This window comes from Apteryx mantelli, chromosome 1 (genome assembly GCF_036417845.1).
Source record: "Apteryx mantelli isolate bAptMan1 chromosome 1, bAptMan1.hap1, whole genome shotgun sequence".
Taxonomy (NCBI): Eukaryota; Metazoa; Chordata; class Aves; order Apterygiformes; family Apterygidae; genus Apteryx; species Apteryx mantelli.
In genome coordinates this window covers 166,110,651-166,131,491 of record NC_089978.1, presented here as the reverse complement: position 1 = coordinate 166,131,491, position 20,841 = coordinate 166,110,651, and the positions used below count along the sequence as shown (strand labels likewise).

General features: G+C 43.8%; 2 protein-coding genes across 22 annotated transcripts in view; one reads left to right on the top strand and one right to left on the bottom strand.

Annotated features, from left to right (window-relative positions):
- The window catches only part of XPNPEP3 (X-prolyl aminopeptidase 3), a 39,684-nt gene extending 22,427 nt beyond the window's left edge, over window positions 1-17,257 (bottom strand). For 7 of the 17 annotated variants that reach the window (XR_010886304.1, XR_010886305.1, XR_010886311.1 and 4 more), the window contains exons 1-8: window positions 16,895-17,257; window positions 15,005-15,121; window positions 12,028-12,435; window positions 10,948-11,168; window positions 9,969-10,031; window positions 8,679-8,792; window positions 6,892-6,977; window positions 6,050-6,233 (exon numbers count right to left, since the gene is read on the bottom strand). Coding sequence is in view for 10 of the 17 variants with exons in the window: in XM_067310443.1 (XP_067166544.1) it covers window positions 6,050-6,233; window positions 6,892-6,977; window positions 8,679-8,792; window positions 9,969-10,031; window positions 10,948-11,168; window positions 12,028-12,435; window positions 15,005-15,121; window positions 16,895-16,955 (1,254 nt within the window). In the remaining 7 variants the exon portion in view is untranslated. Of the gene's footprint in view, window positions 1-714; window positions 3,578-4,446; window positions 4,568-6,049; window positions 6,234-6,891; window positions 6,978-8,678; window positions 8,793-9,968; window positions 10,032-10,947; window positions 11,169-12,027; window positions 12,436-15,004; window positions 15,122-16,894 lie in introns of those variants that run through there. The other 10 variants (XR_010886299.1, XR_010886300.1, XR_010886301.1 and 7 more) reach the window with 5 other exon arrangements.
- LOC106488590 (ST13 Hsp70 interacting protein) overlaps window positions 13,102-20,841 on the top strand; it is a 58,403-nt gene continuing 50,663 nt past the window's right edge. The window contains exons 1-2 of one of the 5 annotated variants that reach the window (XM_067310372.1): window positions 18,932-19,065; window positions 20,087-20,440. Coding sequence is in view for 1 of the 5 variants with exons in the window: in XM_067310362.1 (XP_067166463.1) it covers window positions 17,512-17,621 (110 nt within the window). In the remaining 4 variants the exon portion in view is untranslated. Of the gene's footprint in view, window positions 13,340-17,393; window positions 17,622-18,011; window positions 18,074-18,931; window positions 19,066-20,086; window positions 20,441-20,841 lie in introns of those variants that run through there. The other 4 variants (XM_067310384.1, XM_067310367.1, XM_067310362.1 and 1 more) reach the window with 4 other exon arrangements.

Below are 20,841 nucleotides of genomic sequence, written 5' to 3'. Positions count from 1 at the left end.
TCAACTTTGACATGGAGAGCATATCTACAAATTAGCACCTCTGCTCAGACTGTGCTTTAACAACAGGACTTCCACTACCAACAAGTCCTCTGCAAACAGAGCAGGTGGCCTGGTAGACTGTAAAATGGGAAAGCAAAGAAAAGCCTCCTGGGCTTCCTCTGAACACCAAGCAGCTTCTTTGTAGGGACGGCTGGCTTTGATTTGAAAATTTTATCTCATACTCTGATTCCCTTAAGACTTGTGCCACAGTTCCAGCAAAATCTCTTCTCAAAAGCACTTGCATACACCTCAATTTCCCTTCAACCAAGAAGCCCCAAGAAGAGATGCCTTAAGGTTATACATACCCAAGCTCCTACAAAAGGGAAAAAGTGGATTCCAGAGCTAGGATCAGAAAGTGGATTCACTTCCAGGGATCCTCCCAAGCAGCCGACAACTTGTGTGGCCAGTGAGAGCCGCTCCTGCACCCAAGTGGTTGGAGCAAGGTACCTCTTCAGTGGCAGAGAGCCTGTAAATCTGGCAGTACAGGACTGCTGATTAGAGAGGTACGTCACTACTATGGGCAGCCTGAGAAGGGATTCTTTACACTTTCTTGATGAAGGACATGTAAAATATTCATGAATTGGATTATATTCAAGGGACACTGTCACATCTATATAGGTCCCAGATGGTACTCTGATTATCCACCTGCAACAATTAAGAAAAAGCCTTCAAATATTTAAGTTGATAAAACTCAAATTTAATATGCTCTGCAAAATGCACTCTTCTTTACATGGAAGAACTCATACAAAACATTAGCAGTAGTTTATGCTGAAGAAATGGCTAAACTCTGTGGAAGAAATACAGAATATGGGGCAATTCCAAACCTAAATCAGACACACTTAACAGTAAGGGGGGCACAGCAGCCCTAGCAGATCCATTACTCCAGACTCAGCAGAATCACAAATATTTCTCTCCTGACAGAAACATTCATCCTCAACATTCCTAAGATCTATTGGTGTTTGCATGTTGCAGGGTTTTCCTGAGTGATCAGTAATTAGTATGTGCCTGCATTTGATAATGTTATTTCAAGTCAAAGATAAATTACACATAATTAATAAATCTCCCTGAAAAATAATGCTCTTCCTGGAAGTGCTTATATCTACTCAACAGACATGCAACTTGATGGCCCAAGAAATGACTTTCTACAAATTGTTTTATTTTAAAAATAACTTTTCATATGTATTTCAAAGGCTTATTTACAGTAAGTACAATCATTTCCTCTGCAATTAGGTACAGAGGCAGACACCCAGTTCAGCACACACATGTAGCTCTCAGGATAACGTTATTTTAAGCTGCTTACATAGTTCCAAAATTCAAAATTTGTTCTGGTTGATACAGCTCTAATACTTGTAATTGGAACAAAAAACAATGTGTTACAGACCCAAAGAACATCAAAAATAATCATTCCTGTGTGTTCATACTTATTGAGTCTTCCTTCCAACATTTTACACTGTACTTGGTACTGTAACACATGAGCATCTAACAAAGACTTCTATCAAAAATTAGCAGATTCTCTTAACTGGGCATAAACGGATATATCAAACTCCATAAAAGCGTTTACTTTTTATTATGCTTAAAAAATAAAATAATAGCATGTCTTGGCTGCCTTTCAAGTGCCAAATTCACACCCTGGTGCATGCACCCATCTTCCATTAAAAGCAATGGGAGATGCATGATACCCAGAGCGCAGAGTCTGTTTGGCATTCCCTAAGCAAAATGAAACACCGAGTAAAAAAAAAAAAAAAAAAAAAAAAAAAAAAAAAGCACATTTTGCTAGAGGTTACACAGCACCAGAGCCAGAAGTGGAACTCAGGAACCCTGACTACCTTCCCCACGTGCTTCTCACAACATCCACTGTGAGTAACTAGGGCATACAGGGGAGAGGCAATGACACTGGTTAGCAAGAAGATCAGGGATTAGGAAGCACTGACATTATGGTGGGCCAAAAAGAGACAATATAGCAAGATAATAAGAAGGAAAACCGGCAATAACTGAGGAAAAGACTGGAACTTACAATTGGAGAGGAAAAAAAATGATGTGAAGCAAAAGCAAGCATAAATAATAAGACATGCGCTCATTAGAGGCATTTTTCACATATGTTAAATAAAAAGTTGATTGTCAAAATACCTTCAGTTAATAACAAACATCATGTTTGCCTCTAGTAAGTATATTTACTACTGCATACAATGGCTTGGGTAGTATGGCTGATGTTGAGAGAGGACTCAACTCTTTACTCCTAATCCATCCCAGCCACTAATTATATTTGCAGCTTCCTCAAAAATATTATCACAGAGCATTAGTTACTGACTGCACTTGGCACAAACCAAAAGGCAGCTGTGATCATGCCCACAGTGTTTTGAAAAGGAAAATTACTCCACAAAAGCCCTCTAAAGACCTCCAACTCACCATACTGCAGACTCTTCAGAAAAGCATTGCTGAAACTATTGGCAGCTACAGCAAAACCAGAAAGGTGCTGTGAGCGCCCCAGACACTGTTTTACCCTTATGGGACAACAACCAGGAGCTCACCAGTGAAGCCCAGCATGGCCCTGCTTCCCAGGATAGAGGTGGGCTCAGAACAGGAGACTGCAATGGAGATTTGGGACAAAACCGAAGGAATGGGGAAGGCAGCGAGAACAGGTATGTCCAACCCTCCTGAGTTCTATCAGTCCCTTCTACAATTACCAAGCCCTCCGATATGCTGAAAGACCAGATAAGGCTTTTTTCCCCCGCTGTTGGCCTATTTGGCATCTGCTTGAACAAGGCCCAAACACATCCTTGCCCTTAGAATGCCAGAAATCTTCTTTACTCAGACTTCAGTTAAAACTACCCCCTCCCAGGACCAATCTTCCTGACTGTCAAATCTCTTCCTTCCAAGGCTCTATAGAAACCAAAGCTGTCTGACACAGCTTATTCCTCCAAAATAGCATTTTTCAAAGTTTCACTTTTAATCTGACCATTGTGAAACTATTACTAAAGGGTAAACAACAGGGCTCTGGCTCTCAGAAGCAGCACCCATGCATGTGTAGAGTGACCAGGCAGAAGCTCTGCTGGTGGCACTGACAACTCATCCCTCCAAGGGCACCGAAACAGGGGGATCCACACAGAAGGGCGACGAATCGCCCCCACCTTCTACAACAGCTCAACACCAGCCCTGTCCAAATCAGAGAGAAGCAGCACACGCAAAAGGTTGCTTTGCTTTTCAGTCCTCACTGCCTGAGCCATTCCCATTCTACCTCCCCGTCCCACAGTCTCAAAGCAGCCATCAACAGTCCATACCACCCATCACTTGACAACTACAGTCAGTTACAGAGGGCTGCATTCCTGGAGGGCCATGTCTCCTGAGAAGGGTGCAAGAGGCAAAAAGGGGCATCACAAGCTGCGGCCACAGATCTGCTCAATGTGGTCAATCTCTTTGGGACAGTCGGCAGACAAGATGAGTGGTGCATCCTCCGTTATCACAATATCATCCTCAATGCGCACACCGATGCCACGGAACCTCTCTGGGGCGCTCACATCATCCTCAGGGATGTAAATGCCTGAAAGAACGGAAGGAATTAAAACCAAAACCCTCTCAACACTCTTAGGGCAACACCTCTCCCTTACTGCACAGCCATGAGAGCGGGGCTGGATTTTCAGCAACCTAACAGACATTGACCCAGAGAAAGTTTAATAAGGAAGGCTGCCCTCTTTCCCTACAGTCATGGCAACTGGTGCACAAAGAAGGGAAAGTCTCTCAGTGTGTACAGACACTAGCATGTTAATAAAAAGCTTAACTACAGCTGGCCTTTCTGCACTTCTTACTCTCAATGCTGTGTTCACAAAGATGATTTTAACAATGATCTGAATAGGAGGAGAGAAGATCCAAGCATTAAATATCAGTTTCCAGCTGACAGCTCCAAAGCAAGTGACAAGCAGAAAGAAAGATTCATCGTGAAAGGCCAAATTTGCAAAGAGAAGTTGTTAATGCCTATAATTGCAGACTGCAGCACTCAGGAGAGACTTACACTACCAGTGACTGATAGCAGTTTAGTCACAGTAACGCAAGTCACAGCACAAGTGAATGTACTCTGCTTCTGTGTGCTGCAGTTGACCTGTGCTCCTGCAGGTCAAGCATTAGCAGTTTGAGATCTGTATGCCAGTCTGCTTTCTGCCATACAGACACCTTTTGAGAGCTCACTCTCACAATTTGTAACCTTGGCTGTATTTGGGTGGGAAATAATGTTTTCCAATACTGTAATGAGTTTTGGAAGGAGACACCTTAAGGCTTTTTAATGCTGTAATCATTTTCAATTTCATAATAAAGGACTTGAATGCTTTGGTCTGAGGATCAACCAACTACTCAAAGAGATACTGTTACCCTTAGTGTTACATGTTTTAGTCCAGCACTGACTGCTTATCTTTTTACCTGGTTCAATGGTTATCACCATGCCTGGCTGGAGTGGGAGTGATCGGGACATATCTGGGGTATCATGTACATCCATGCCCAAGTAATGGCCCACATGATGTGGGCAGTACTTTCGAACAGCCTGGCAGAAGACAAAACAAGTATCACTGAGGTAGTTAAGCACAGCCCAACCTGTTGTTCCAATACAAAAGAAACAGAAGAGGAATATGCTTAGCAGTCTCACTGCCATTACTAGAAGGTCAGCAGGGGCTGCCTTCCATTTACCAGAACTAGAGGACCCTCAAAACCCAACTATACCAGCTGCCTCTTCTGAGTCGACTGCAGATTAACTTTCCCCCTTACTGAAAAGAACAGCCCAAGCACATCAGTCTCTCAACATGCTGGGCAAGGCTTCAGCTTTTGGCGCACTGAACTTCGCTGCCTCAATCCTCTCCATCCCTTAAACACCCCAGCCCCACATTGCTCCCATCAGCAGTCCCTGACAAACAGCAGCAGCTGACACAGCTGCTATGTGATGTGGCCAAGAGGTGTCTTGTGCATTACAGAGAGGATGCTGTGTTGATTTTACTCAGAAGCTGCAGAACTTGAATCCACTTCTCCTGGGCACTGACTCCCCTGCACCATCCTAATCCCCTCTCTCCAGAAAGGAGCTCCTTGTCTGCAGGGATCACAAGAGCTAATCCCTCCCTCTGCCCCCATGTCCCTCACATTCACTGCAGACTGAACACTGCAGATACTGGTCTCATCTGGCTGTGCTGCCGCCTGCCGAGAAAAACTAGAATGGCTTCTGTTCGCAAGCGGGGACATGTGCTGTTATTGTACCAGTGCTGCAGGACAATTAAATCTGGCAGAAATCTGTGCTGCTACCAAAGGGTAGTTCTGTCACCTGGTTCCTGCCATCCTTCTTGTGTTGGCATCAGCAATCATGCAAGTTTGCAGTGAGTGGGACCAGAGCAACTTCTCTAACTGCACTGTTTTAATTGCAGGTTCAGCTTTGAGGCAGACCACTTCCCCAATCTGTTCATCAAGGAGCTCTGTGAATCCCAATGTCGGCGCAAAAAGTGCAGAAGAGGCAGCAGGTGGAAAGACAGAAGACAAGGCCGCACTTTTTGGTGACAGTGCAGATTTATGCCATGTTAAATAGATCACACAACTAGGGCTGACTGCAGGCAGTCAGAACCTGGACTTTTGCATTAGTGGCAGTTTCCCTATGGGTCCCTTCAGGCTGTCTGTATTCTAAAACCGTATCTACAAAAACAAGTAGTACAGGCTAACGGGAATGGATCTGCAGAGTGAAATAGCAGGTTCTGAGGGACCAGCATCCATACTGCATGCACATAGGACTTGGGGGGTTACTTCAGACCAGTTCCTGGACTGAATGCCCACTAGGGGTTGGAACATATCTTCCAGTTTAGCTTCATCTAAAAGAAATCCAGCTCCTGTGCTGAGACCAGCCCACAACACAAATTAAAGCATAGTAAATGGGGACAACTAGAAGATTCACTTTACGAGCACACTCCTGATACAAAGTAAACCACTAATGTAACCTAAAGAGGCAAGTCAGTCCCAGTGAGGAAAGCTGGAGTAAAAAAACTTCAAGTACCTTGAAGAAGTGGTTCTCAGTGATGCTGCTCTTTAGGATTCCCAGTTCTTTCAGTTTCTGTCCAATAAGGCTCAGCATGAGGTTGTAGATATTCTCTAGACTGATGCCTGGGGAGCAGAGGCTCAGGCAAGACTTTTGGATATCCAGGACAGCCTGGTATAGTTCTGCTTGGGGTTCAGTGAATCTGAAAACCAGCAAGAAAAGGAACAAAGGGCATTCTTCACAATCAACTCCTCTACCCAGAAGCTGTTTTGGGGACAGACTCAGTTCAACGCTGGAGCAGGAAAAGAGAAAAAAAAAATCAACTGGCTTCTTATATGAAATGCCAGACAAGTCATCAGTGAAACATGCCCTTCCATACACTGGGTAGAGGTAGGATTACTTGGCTGACATCCTAACCCTGAAGCGGAGCAGGGCAAACCTATCACTGGAAAAAGAATGCACTTGAGCAAAAACACTGGAATCAAACACACAACCACAAGGACACTATACCAGCTTATTCACAACTGCCACAGTCATGTACAGGTCAGCTAAACTCCTGTTCTCTTACACACAACCAGAGTTAGCAACAGCTGAAAGAAGAACTACAAGAGCCTTCTCTGCACTTTAAGCATACCTTAATAGCTTAAAATAGCAATAATCACACATATTCATGCAGTAATTAATGAGGCAGTAGGGAATATAACTTCTCATGCTGAAAGATTGGTTTATATAATTTGATTACTCTGAAGAACCATAGATTGGGACATATTAAAAACTATTCACACACACAGTTTTGCTATGAATCATCAATCATTTAAGAGCTTCTCACGGTCCTTCAAGGACACCTTGCGTCAGCCTACCTTCCATTGATGGGCCAGGTACGTGTGATGTCACTAACATAGCAGGAAGACTCACATCCACCATCTAGCAAGACCAGTTCACCATCCTGGAGAAGAACAGGAAAAATTGCCCTGTGGGTCAGTCCAGCTATCAAGTTGACTTCTCTGTCTGAGATCAGGGAATAAGATTATGTATTTATTTTTGCAAAGAAACTGCAGAGACGTGTATTCCTTTTGCAGAGCATCACTCCAAGTGCTACTGTTTATAAACAGGCTCCTCCAGTTGGATTGTTTCTCTGCAAGGTAGTCTCTGACTATTATGATTATCTAGAAAGCCGGAACTCTAATATGCTGACATTCGAACACTTTTATTAAAAAAAAAAAAAAAAATCAACCCCCCCCAAACCCAAAACCCACGGCATTTCCCTTGAGCTGTTAGGGGCTCTGAAATGCTAGCCTCATTCACAACTGGATCTCCTATTCCAGCAAGCTACACCAGAGACCCCTGTACTCTTCTACCAGAGTAGAGGAGGCCTGAAGGTAGCATTGCTTCAGCTCTTGAGAGAAGATGTGGCACCACAACAGGGCCGAGCAGAGTTGAACCCCCTACTACCACGACAATACTCAATACTTTTGATATCCTGCACATTTAGAATCACAACATGCCCACTGCTGCAGAAAATCTTAAGAGAAAACTCTCTCTTGGAGAGACCTTCCAAATTAGATACTTTGTTATGCCAGTTGACAACAAAATCTGTAGGAGGCAGCACACAAAGGAAAAAAAAGCAAGAGTCAAGTTTGTGGGTTTAACCTCCTACCTACCAGTTTCTGAAAAACTAGTAAGAGTGATTTAATGCAACTTTAATGGAAGCAACTGGAGTTACATGAGCGTGCTTGACCTCGGACGACAGTACAACAAATGAGGCTTCTTTCTGCCAAAAGCAGCCTGTCATATCTTTTGTACGTGAGTCTGTGCAGATCATTTCAAGGTCTGCTAGCATGCCAGCTTCAAGAAAAGACAATGCTAGCGGGAAAGCTTCATCCTGCATTAACGCAGAGGAAAAACATGCTCCACTGAAAAGTGAATCATGAATATAGCAATGCGGTAACACTGCTCCTCAAAATACCTATGTGAATCTAGCGATTTTTTGTCAGGAAAGCTGGATGTGGATTCAAATCAGTAATACAGACTTCTGAAAATAAGGCAGATATGTTAACTTACCTACCATGTAATCTGCCTCTCTCAATAATTAATACTGTTCCTTTCCCTCCTTAGTCCCCTTCCCTGCTTTGTGAGGCTACATGGAGTCTGAAATGCTTTTCAGCTTAGCCAGAGAGGAAATGCATTACTGCACCTTTCATTGCAAAGCAAGACCAAGCAATGCCAGTGACAGCAGAAGGCCCCCAGAGTGCCTTCAGTCTGCCTGCTGCAGCTGCCCCTCTCTTCTGTGAGGTTAGCAACCCATCCAGTGCTGCATGCTTGCTGCACAACAGGGACAGCAGAAACACATGGTGCAGACAGATATGCTTGTTAAATGGAGTATCTGCAAGCTTGTCTGCAAGCCCTTCCACTCTTCAGAAAACCACAGCAGCAAGTGCAAAGAGGAGAGAGAGAGACTGGAATTTGCCAAGTTACTGTCACTGACAATGAAGCTTACCAAGGCAGGATTCCTTCCCCCTGCTCACACGAAAGCATCCATTAAAGTGTTTGAATGTGTTCGGTCAAAACAGGAAGCCACTAAGGGACACATATGGGGACAGTGTGTCACTGTGCTGCTTTTTAAGTAACTGGACAGCATATGGCTTACCTTGATGAGCTGATTGTTCTTCACATAGTGCAAGGTGTTGGATCTATTGCCACCAGCAACAACAGGAGGGTAGGCCAAGATGTCAGCACCACGAGCCCGGCACTCGAATTCAAACTGAAATACCAATTCAGAGAGGAGGAGTGCTGATTCAGGTGATATACTGCTCTGGGACTATGCATGCCCTATGACCATCATCTTAATTTTTACAACACAAAGCAAAAACGGACAGTGGGTTCATTAAATGAAAGCAGCCAAGGGGATTTCCAAGAACACTGAAGGAAAAAATATAGAACTACCCACTGCCCCCCTGGATTCTCATACAGGGTGGGGGGAAATGAGAAAACCTCTACTGAAAGCTTACACGCAATTCAGGATTTTCCGTTTGGTGGGCTGATACTCCTCCAGAGCTCTCAATCTGCTTAGATAAGGCATACCAAAATCTTGCCTATGAGGCACACTCCCAGCTCACCCAAACACAGATGCAGCAAATTTCTCTCTTTCCAGCATTTCTGAAATTAGCCATTTTTGTCTCTTTTTGCCCCTTATTCTCTTCTATCCTCCTCATTCTCCCCCTCCCACCAAGTTCTCTCTTCCCTTTTTCTCCCAGATTTCTACTTCCTTCAACTAAGTTGTATACTCTCTTATTGCAAGTCTTCACTTAGCTTCCCACTATCACTGATGGGATTACTTGCTGCAACACTCAGGGTCCTCTGAAACAATCAGGCCAGCATGCTCAAAGAGGGGTTAGAAAACAGGATTACTTTTCAGTTACTCTTTCTTTTTTTAATGTTCCTTTAAATGCACAATAACCCTTCCCGGACCTTTGGCTTCATCTGTATTGCTCCTTGGAGGAAAAGGCAACAAACAAAAATCTCCAGGAAAGGCATTTGATCCTCAGTGGCAGAACACTGAACTTTGTGGCCAGCCCCTACATGAGAGTAAGAGTTTAATACACCTACCAGTTAGAAGATACATTCCTTTAACTCCAGAAGTAGAAAAGTGTTTTTTTTTTTTTAATAGAAGTCCTTGCTTTAAGATCTGTTGACATTTCTAAGCTTACTGCAAAACAATCTACTGCAACACTGACTTAATTCAAAGGAGTTGTCCAAACAAGGCTGCAGTTCCAGGCTGAGGAGTGCTAGGGGCATGTCCAAGGAACCACAAGAACCGGGTGAAGGAAAAATGTGCTACAGTGGTGGACACATTATGGAACATCTGACACTCTTAGCTTTCTGGAAGGAGAAACAACATCCAAATCTTCTATCTCACCTCCAACCACAAAATACTCACCTTTGCATAAAGAAAGGCTTCATCTACTGGGGATTTGCTGGCAAACATTGTCTCTATGAAAGCCTAAGGAAAAAAAAAAGAAAAAAAAAAAGAAAAGCCTTTTAGTTAGCATAGGAGCCTGAATTTGAGAGAAAGAGCTCTTTAAAAAAAAAAAAAACAACTCATCTTTTGAGTAATGCCTAAAATCAGCTGGCTCAGAACACAAGAATCAGAGAAAGCTGAAAATACAGTGTGCTGTAAAGACTAGAACCAACAAAGCTCTATACCCCATGGAACTGTACTTAGGGGCTAACTGACTCTGGTTTTTGAAAAAAGGATTAGATGATTGAGGCTGGTCCCACAGATTAGCATTTTACAAGTTCTCTCACCTGTGAAATCTCTTTTGTCTAACAGGAGCACACTGTGCAGCTTGTTCTTCAGAGAAGTACTAGCTGTGTCTCTCCTTGCTACTTGGCTATCTATTTTAATATTTAAAAAACATAATTGCCTTTGAGAACTTTGTCAGGGTTTTTTTGCTTTTTTTTTTTTTTAATTGGCCAATGAGTTCAAAAGGTACTTGAGGAGAGAAGCGGAATTGACAGATATGTGCAGGCAACATGTTCACAAAAATCCAGTTTCCTTGAAAACAACAGGATAAATGGGGAAGAAAACAGCATACGAAAGGAGAGGGGAAGCTGGGGAAGGAGTACAAGAGGACACCCCTGTTCCTGAATGGATACTGTTTTTAAGCAAAGTCAACTAGCTACTGACTTGGTTTGGCTGGAATTATGCTAAATGAGAGAACCTGGTAGTCCAAGCAGTCATCCTGTTTCTTCTTGTAATGTGGAGGGAGCTGAGACTGGCTAATGTTTGACAGCCAGCCGTTAAGTAACTAATACACTAGACCAAAGTTACTGCTCCAACCTAGCTCACCCTATCACACCCATCCCCTTGATTAAGGGAATGCACTGGTTCATTATGTGAGCACATGACCCCATACCTCTGCTGTCACCTGTCCAGCAATCTTCATCCTTTCAATCTCTGCAGGAGATTTGATCAGCCGAAGGTTTTGCACTAGGCATCGGATGCCCTGGATGTGGTTTTTGCTCTGAGCTTTTATCTCAGCCAGGGGCTGCAGATAGTCAGAGTGCAGCTGTGTATGCACTGGCTTGGTCAAGTCATACCAAATCATGCTTGACTCATCTGGAACACAAAACAAAGCTGACACAGACAAAGATAAAAGTAACTAAAAAAACTAATAAATTTCAAACATATATTTCCATCGGTACCCCTCCTGAAGCTAACGATATTTGGTTTTCTAATAAAGATGAAGCACAATTGTGTTCAGTATATTCAAGGCTACTTTGAGAAAGGTAAGAGAGAAAATAGTTTAACGTGATCTTTCACAGAAGAATTTGATGTATGCAGCACCTAGACAATAGGTCATGTAGAACAGCCAGAATCTGTGAAGGAAATAGTTGTTATCACATCATTGGGTTTCTAAAGTAAATGTAATGCACATGAAAGGCACTGGACTAACCAAAACTTTCCACAAACAGATCAAATACAGAATAGACAGGAGCAGCAGAACAAGCCTCTTACCTGCACAGATCACCTCTAAACTAACAATTATTCTCATTGTGTGGGGTAGAAGATGGGGAATTCCTACTGGCTAGCTTTGGGTGTCTAAGTTAGACATCTAACTTAAGAGTCTAGATCTTTTCTACAGTCAGTCAATAATGATGGGTTGCTTCTCATAAGGGCAATTCAGAGCACCTAAATAAGATCCTCCTTCTCTCCACTGATGCTACCATCAGCAGAGGCTCCTAAGCCAGACACCTACAGCTAGGCAGCAAAATTGCTTCCCAGAGCATTAACGTGCTTGGAAGAGGAAAAGAAAATCCATCTCTGAGGCCAAACAGCAACAGCCAGCATAAAGGAGAAAACTTCCTGTCCCACTCCTTGGCACCTCCCCAGGCTCATTTCCAGGTTTGAGCTAGAGTCACAGGCCACTTTCCAAACTCTAACAGACCCTACATTCCATGTCTCATCTCATTCCCTCCCCTCCAGTTTTCATTACCTTTCAGTTTGGTTACCAAGTGCCTGAACTCCTCAATAGCGTAAGCTTCATCTACTCCTGTGAGAGCAACTGCCCCATCTGCGCCTGATCGGGGCCCATCCCACAGCTCTCGGCTTGGATCTCTCTGGGGCACAAAAAGGATGGCCTTGTGGGAGGGCAGCGCTTTGCCAGGAAGGCTCTGCAGCACCAGGATGCTGTCAGGCTCCTGAAAGCCACAGAGGTACAGGAAGTTCGTGTCCTGGTGGAAAACGTAGGGGATGTCATTGCTCATGTAGTATGTAGGGTTGGATAGCAGAATCACTGTGTGGTCCAGTCCATCCTGGCCGCGGGCCTCCTTCTGGATCAGCGCCATCAGTTTGTGTCGGCGAAGAGCATATTCCACCTGTGACAATCCTGGGGTTACCTCCCCTACGAATGGAAATCAAACCAGATAGAGAAATTCAGCGTACTCATGATATTTTACTAACCTCATGCCTGATTCCTGCCTGCTCCCTGATGTCTTTCATAGGCATGGCTTAACTATGGTCCCTCATTAACTTTACCTTTGCTCTCTCATGCACCTCTTTAGCTCCCACTCCTATATACATCCTCACTCAGTCTGCTCCCTCTGTCATGCAAGGGAAGAAATTCTACTTTAAATCAATCCAATCTTTCTGCTTTGTATTTCTGGGCAAAGGCAGAAACCACAAACTGACCAGGCACATTTAAACAAACAACCCAAGCACTGAGGGAACAAAATTCGGGCAGGTATGATTTCAGAAAGGCATGGAAAAAAGGGGGAAGGGGCTAGGCAAACTGAACTTTGACTCTGATGGAAATTGGTGGGTTTTTTATGGCATCTGGACATTGAACAGAAGATTACCTCTGCAGGTTTAGCATTAATTTCATCAGATAAAGCTGGAATGTCTCTTCAAATAGACACTAAGTCAACACATAAAGTAGCTAGTTCTAAAGCATAAGGGGTGGACTGAGTGTTACAGATACTGTGGGAGATCAGTCAGACACACAGAGGTTGTCCTTGCGGAGCCTAACCAATCATGGGATTCCAGGTAGCGAGACATCACAACTTCCAGGCTGCCGTCACTCTCTGATTAAGAAAAGGAATCTTCTCCAGGGCAGACTTAGCTGCTCTCAATAACTATCAATTAGGAGTTTTCTGAAGTTAAATACTGTATTTCCTAAGGACTCTAACTAAAAAAATACTCTTAGATGAAAGTAAGTTTTCTATTGCTTCAGTCACAAAGAACAAGAGGTACAGAGATCCAGAAGCTGACAGAAACTGAAGTTGAGAGAACAGCCAACTACAGTCTGAGTATGTACTTTAAAAAATATGATACTCCTTTAACTATGATCTAAATTAATGCCTTAATTTCTACTGTGGCTAATGTCCTATTTTGATATAACTGCTTTTTCATTTGTTAACTTCTACTTTCACAATCTTTTCTTCCTATTTAATGTATTACACAGCAACAATTCTAGGATTAAAATTGAAATTTGATTTGTACTGTAAGTGGATTCTTTAAATAACTGCTTTCTAAATGAAAATGTTTGCATGGGAGGGGGGGGTTCTATCCAGAATTTTTTCCCTGACAAAAGAGAATTCAAAAAATTGTTGTTTTTGCAAAAATCGTTGTATTTGCTTTAAACTCAACAACATACCTCTGCAAGACCAATTTGGCCTAAAAATCATATTTGTTTTAACCTGTAGATCTAGAAATTACATAGAACATAGAAATTGTTTTAATGCAATCTGACTCCATGGTTCTGCCATAGTACACTGCAAATTTCCTACACTCCACTGCATTCCAGTCAGATTTCTAACTACTGCAAACAGCCCAGTGATGTTTAGAAGTTGTAATAGAACAGAATATGGGAATCCCGTTTGCCTTCCAACTGTGAGGCATGTAAACTGAGGCATGAGTCTTCTCCTCTGGAGATGTTCAAAAGCCGCCTGGACGTGATCCTGTGCAATGTGCTCTAGGTGACCCTGCTTGAGCAGGAGGGTTGGACTTAGACGATCTCTAGAGGTCCTTTCCAACCTCAACTATTCTGTGATTCTGTAAACTCTCTTTGCCTTAAGGGCAGTTTCTTTTTAAAACAGTAATTGCAGTAAGACAATGCCTTACTGTTTTAAAGAAAACAACACTTGGCTATTAAATGGAAAATTACTGCAGGCAGCTTTAATTAATCTCCACTATTTAAGTTGTGAGTAGTTTTTAAGTATCAGTCTCATTTACTGTGACATTTTAAGCAGGGCCTTGAGCAGCCTGATCTAATATTGAAGTTAGCCAAGGTTTGAGCAGGGGGGTGGATCTGATGACTTCTTGAGGTTCCTTCTAACCTGAATTATTCCACGATTTTAATAGATATACACACATACACACACATATATATGAATATATATATGCATATATATATGTGTGTGTGTGCATACATACATTCATAGAGAGAGTAGATGTGTGTGTGTATCTGCAGAAAAAGAACACAGAGTATTTTTCTGGACTAATTCTTGCATATATTTTTTACTTTCAATATTTTTAGATTTTATCACTGTCACCTCTCCGAACTTTTTCTGAATTACACCTCTCTGACTCACAAGATGTATATGAAGCATTCTGGTAGCTCAGCTTATGCAAAAGAGTCTTCCCTAATATAAATCATACTGTACTTGCAGGACAGTTAGCTTACAAGATGTCACTGCCACAAAACATCTACAGTACTTTAATCAGTGACTTAGAACACTCCTCGGGAAAAGGGTAAAAAGCCAACATGTAAGCCTGTTTTTGGAATCATTATCTCAGACAGGGAAAGTAACTACAAAATACAATTACTACCTAATGAAGCTAATCATAACCAGCTGAAATTACGGACACCTGTATGATGCTGCAAATCAATACTCTGTCCTAGACACCATCTCAGAAAAATAGAGGAAAGAAAGAATACCAATGATTGGCTCATACAGGGCCTGAAACCTAACCTGGTTTGAGAAGGTGTGGGTGTGTGAAGGGGCTGGGCTGACCCAAATACCGGTTTGGAATCTTCTTCTGCTGGGCAGGCTGGAGGGAAAATCTCCGGAGAGTCCATGACTTGCAGACTAGAGGAAAAGAAATGTATCACATCAAGGTAAAAGACCTTTCCAAATCTCAAACCGCAGAATTACACTGCAGTCATCTGACTCTTAATAGCATTTATTCAACCTCTATCACAACATCCCTCCATAATTTTTCAACTTGTTGCAGGTACATTGGCTCATAAAACTGTCATTGTATGCAACTCAAGTAATGATCAAATATCCATAAAATAGATTAAAAGAAATCAACATACTTTAATACTGACAAACCAGCAAGGAAACCCAGAAAGCTAGGCCAGTTAGCACATGCTCATTTTCAACATTTTGGGTTCCTGATGGGCTCAGTGTTCTCCTTCCCTTGCTCCCCTCAGACACTGCAGGGAGACTTGAAGCACCACAATCACCCAGGTCACCTGCATATCAGTATGTCTTGATTACACCCTCAAAAAACATCTATGTAACAATCAGAGTTTAAGGCCTTTCCTTTTTTCTTCTTTTCTTTTTTTAATTAAAAATGCCACAAAGAAGCCATCAAATACCATTGCTTTTACAACAATGTAGAAGTTTTTTTGGAGGGATGATACTCAAGATTCCTCATTTTGTTACACATCTAGCTTACTTGGCAGCAACATTAGCCAAACTGGAAACAGTTCCTCAGGAACACAGAGCTATGTATCCCATTTCCAATCCCCCAAACCACTTACACTGCCAGAGCAGACAGTCTTACACGAGAATTCACGAGTGTGTATTGGGGAAGCTAGGGGAGGGCACAATAAGACATAAGATAAAACTAAATACCATAAAATATGTCTCCGTTTGCTGGCCCTCACAAACCTTACCAATTCTGGATTTCTCAGGCACACTTGCAAATGAAGTATTGCCTGTGTCTAGATACAAATTATCAAACACACCAAAAGAGATGCTAATCAGTTTCCTAACATCTAACAGCTGCTGTTTTGGAAACTGATTCTTTTTTATGTCACTTACCATGTGCCTACTATAAAATCAATTTATGCTGCTCTGGCACAGTACTGGATTCTCAGTAGAAGTGATGATCAGTTCTTCGATGGCATAAGCAAGTGTAAAGCTGTAGCACATGGACACAAGCAAAACAGCTGCCTACCTTTCAGGAACCCGAGACAGAGATTTATACTAGAATGCATAGACTGGATTTTCTGAGAGAACCAATATGACTATCTACTAAATGAAGACTATTTATGCAGGATAACTGATTATCATAGCTTAAAGCATACCATCTGTTTCAGGAAGTGATGTCTGACTGGCATAACAGTCTGGAAATTTAAGTATTAAAGTATAATTACTGCTTTTTGTGCAGTCTGAACCGAGACAGTTTTCACTGTGTCTACCTACCTACAGAGAAGACAAACAGGACATCTCACAACGAGACAAGAGAGCACAACAGACATCAAATAAAGCAATGTTTTGAACACAGCGGGAAGCTTTCCAGATTGTTGCTTTATTTTTCAAATAAGAAGCCACTCTTTCCTCAGATTTATCCGTGACCGGAGCCACAACTTCGCTGCGGCGCCACCTGCCTCCCTCGCCCACGGCAAGGCCACAGCTCGCACGGCCCTGACCGCCGCCGTGCCGCCAGCGCGGGACGGGAACGGGCTCGCAACGGCGATAACGCTTAACGCGACGGCAGTCCCCGGCTCTACCTAGGGGAGTCACCGGAGCCCTAGGTACAGAGGCAGCCCCGGCCGGGGCCGAGGGGGCAGGGCCCGGCGGCACCGGGCCGCCGGGATGAAGCGACGTGGGAGGAAAGGAGTCTCTGACCTGAGAAGCCGCGCCAGCCCCTCACCGCCAGGACAAGCCTCTGGGCCGGGAAGCGCGACATGGCCACTAGCGCGGGGCTCCGCGCCCCACCAGCCCCCCCCTGCGCCGGCGCGGCGCGCACATTGCGGGACCTGCCGCCGCTGCCGCGCCGCGCAGCGACGCAACCAGCGCCTGACGTCACCGGCGGGCGCCACCGCCCGGCGCCGACCCGCCCGGTACTGCCGCCAATGAGCGGCGCGGCGCTGCCTTAGGTGCCCGCGCCGCCCGCCTGCCCCGCGCCGCCGCCACTCGTGCGGGACACGGGGGGGTGGCCGCGGCCTCGGCGCGGCTGCAGCGGTGGGGGGAGGTGGGCGATGCCGCTGAGGAGGGTAATGCTTGGTGCCTCACGGCAGTCGGCCGTTTAACGGCCACCTCCGCTTCTAGAAAGTTCCGGCTGCTGCGCGGCGGTGGGGCGGGGCCCGCCGGGCGGGCGGTGGGCGGAGCCACGGTGGTGGGCGGGGCGTCGTGCGGGCTGGAAACTTCCGCGGCGCCGCGCGGCGGTTGGGTAGGGAAGCGGGTGGGCTGCGTAGTGTCGCGCAGCGGGCGAGCAGTAGTTGCGGCCTCTCCGCTGTTCCGCCATGGACTCGCGCAAGCTGAGCGAGCTGCGGGCCTTCGTCAGGCTCTGCAAGCAGAACCCGGGCCTGCTGCACACGGAGGAGCTGGCCTTCCTGCGCGAGTGGGTGGAGAGGTCGGTCACGGGCCGGGCCCGGCCGGGCCGAGCCTTGGCGGCGGCGGAGACGTTGAGGCGGCGGTTGGGGTGGTCTCGCGCGGGACGGAGTGGGGGAGGGGCGGGACCCGTTGGGGGGGGGGGTGGCACGTGTCGGCGGGCGGCCCCGCCGCGTGGTCGGGAGGCAGGTGGGGGGCGTCGTCCCCCGCGGCCGCTGCTGTTGGGGAGGTGGCGGGCTTCCGCCCCGCAGTCGTTACGACTCGTGCATTAGAAAGATAGATTTGTTTATTTATTTATTTATTTTAAACTCGTTCGCTCTTCTCATTGCAAATCTTGCCCCCCCCCCCCCGGCCATTTCAGTGGCTTAGCTTTCCAGGCTGGAAGGTCCCAGAGCAATACTTACCGAGCTAATTCTCGCATTATTCAGCAGAGTTGGGCTAGCCAGACTTTAAAGGAGCCGAGTTTGTGGGGAGGTGAGTGGCGCTGATTCACGTGCCGGTACCCCAGAGCGTTAAATATCTCACAGCTTAAGGTGCGAAATGGTTCGCGTCCAGAATTTGCTTAATCGCTGAAAGTTTCGCCTGTCGTGTAGTTGAACTCTTGCTCCCTTGTGAGGCATTTCATATGTGTGCTTTTTAAGGCTGTTGATACTTTTTTTGTGCATTTGAAGCCTGTCATGGCAGATGTTTCTCAATATGAAAACATCCCTATACCTCTCCGAAGTTCCCCAAAACACCCAGTTGGAAGAGTTAAAGTCTACTACTTGTAAAGACCCCACAGAACCTGTGTGTTCAGCTAGGGAAAGTCTGTTTGGCTCTCATAGCCACATCGCTCCTGCTCTGAGGGACTCGGAACAGTGAGGGAAATCCTTGCAGATACACCTCTTATGAGGGGAGAAGTCTTTATTTAGCGTTAAATTTGAATTTACTCAAAAAAATTTTGCTTTAAAATGCATCTGAAAGTATTCTAATGGTATTTTGTGTCCTATTGTAATTAGTTGGAAAACTAGTAGGGCTACCATATATATAATATAAATATAAATATTTATATAAATATATAAAAATGAAATATATATAAGTAAATATATATATAGTAAGTACTGGCACTTAACAGTATCCTGTGTAATGAAAATTGCTTTAAACTATTATTGGGTCTGTTTTTTAAACTGTTGTTTAAACTTTTTTAAACATCTGAATACTCATGTGATTGTGAAACACTCCTATTTAACTTCGCTTGGTTTTGCAGTGATGATTGTAGCTGCACGTATGCTTAGGAAGGAGATGCACTTGTGTTTTATCGTACTGCAGGTCCTCAGTCCCTTTGCTAATGCATAAAAGACCTCAGCCACTCACCCAGACTTACTTCTGTTGTTCTGTTGTGTAATTCTGAAGGTATGAAAAGACTATTGGGGAGAGGGGGAGACACTAACTTCTTTTGGCTGAAAAAAGTGTTAGGGGAATGAAAGGTGAGCCTCTGATTTCTAATTTTCTCCATGTTAATGTGGAAGGCTCTAACTTGCAGGTTCATTTTTAGTGTAAAACTTAGGTTTTTGAAGTGTGGAGCGTTTTTTCTATGGAAAAACTTTGTTGGATATTTTTGTTTCAGAAATTAAAAACCTAACTCAAAATAGAACCTCATACAACTCTCTTAGTGCTTCTTGTTTCCTTCACATATTTGAGCTAAATATTTGGGTAAATTTTACACTTGAATATTCAAAGTAGTAGCCAGACTGCTTCTCATGTCAAACTGGCTGGAAGCTTGGTGGGTTCCCCTGCTCCCTTCCATAATAGTGCTGTTTGCAGTAGGACAATGACATGCTTTTTTTTTAAGGTTTTCTCATTATTCAGAAACTACTTGAAACTTATAATGGCCCAGGTTCAGTGGAAATGTACTTGATCGGTTTTATCATATCTTTGTCAGGCTCACATGTATTAATTTAAAAGATTTAGGTTTGGTCATGGGGGTAATGTTGCAAGTGATTACTCAGTAATGACTAAATGATACTGAAATCCATCATGAAATTTTTCAGCTAAAATTCTAATAGTTGATCTGACCTTTTCTTAAAGCTGAGAACGATGCTAATTGCTTGGGATGCCTGAGTGTGGTGCTTGATTTCTGACTCAGCGTTAATGTTGCGTCAGAAATCTGAAGTCTTCTTTCATGTTTTCACATATTTGTTATCTATCTGTATAGCTGATACATTTCATTTCTCTGTAGATACTTGTGAAGAATATACTAGTGTATGATTATATTTGGAAAGGGTTTTGATGTCCCATTTGTTCAAGCCTGTTTCTTTCATAACTGCATAAATATATAAATATTTTAACATGAATCATTATGATAGGAGTCGTCATAGGGGCTGTGTTTCAAAAACCTGCAGTTGAGCAAAGAAAACAAAAGCAGTCCTTAAAAGTAAGGCACAAAACTCAATTCATGAACAGTTTTTTTGTTGTTTTTTTTTTTGCCTTTTTTATTGTTTTTTTCAGAAAGATTTTGACCTTTTGAATTTTCTGGATGGGACCAGACTCTTTTCAGTGGTGCCGAGCGACAGGACGCGAGGCAACGGGCACAAACTGAAACACAGACAATTCCATCTTAACATGAGGAAATACTTTTTCACTGTGAGGGTGACAGAGCACTGGAACAGGTTGCCCAGAGAGCTTGTGGAGTCTCCTTCTCTGGAGATATTCAAAAGCTGCCTGGATGTGATCCTGTGCAATGTGCTGTAGGTGACCCTGCTTGAGCAGGGGGGGTTGGACTAGATGATCTCCAGAGGTCCCTTCCAACCTCAGCGATTCTGTGATTCTGTAATCCGGTTCATCTGTAAAGATAATTTCACTGTAAGTGAGGAAAATGGATGCAGAAATGATGGTTGCAATTCTAAAAAGTCAGAAAAGCAGCGCTTCACATCTCTGTGATCAGTGGAAGTGTGGAGTCATTATTACAATGGAGTCCTGACAAATTCTCAGGTGTAGTTACCTGAACTGCCCAACTCTCTCACCATGTTTCAGCACAAAGGCTTATTTTAAAATGTTTCTTTTTTGTGTGTTATTTATACTGCTCAGTAACTGAGTTGTCATACAAGAGTAACTCATATGCTATATGTGTAGCTATTGAGTTTAAATACATTGCATCCTTGCTGCACATTTAATCATTGTAATCAAATACTGCTTTAAGGAATGATTTTAGAGTAACTTGCTTTGGGATTGTTCTGGAATTGCAAATCTAGATTCAGTAGAAG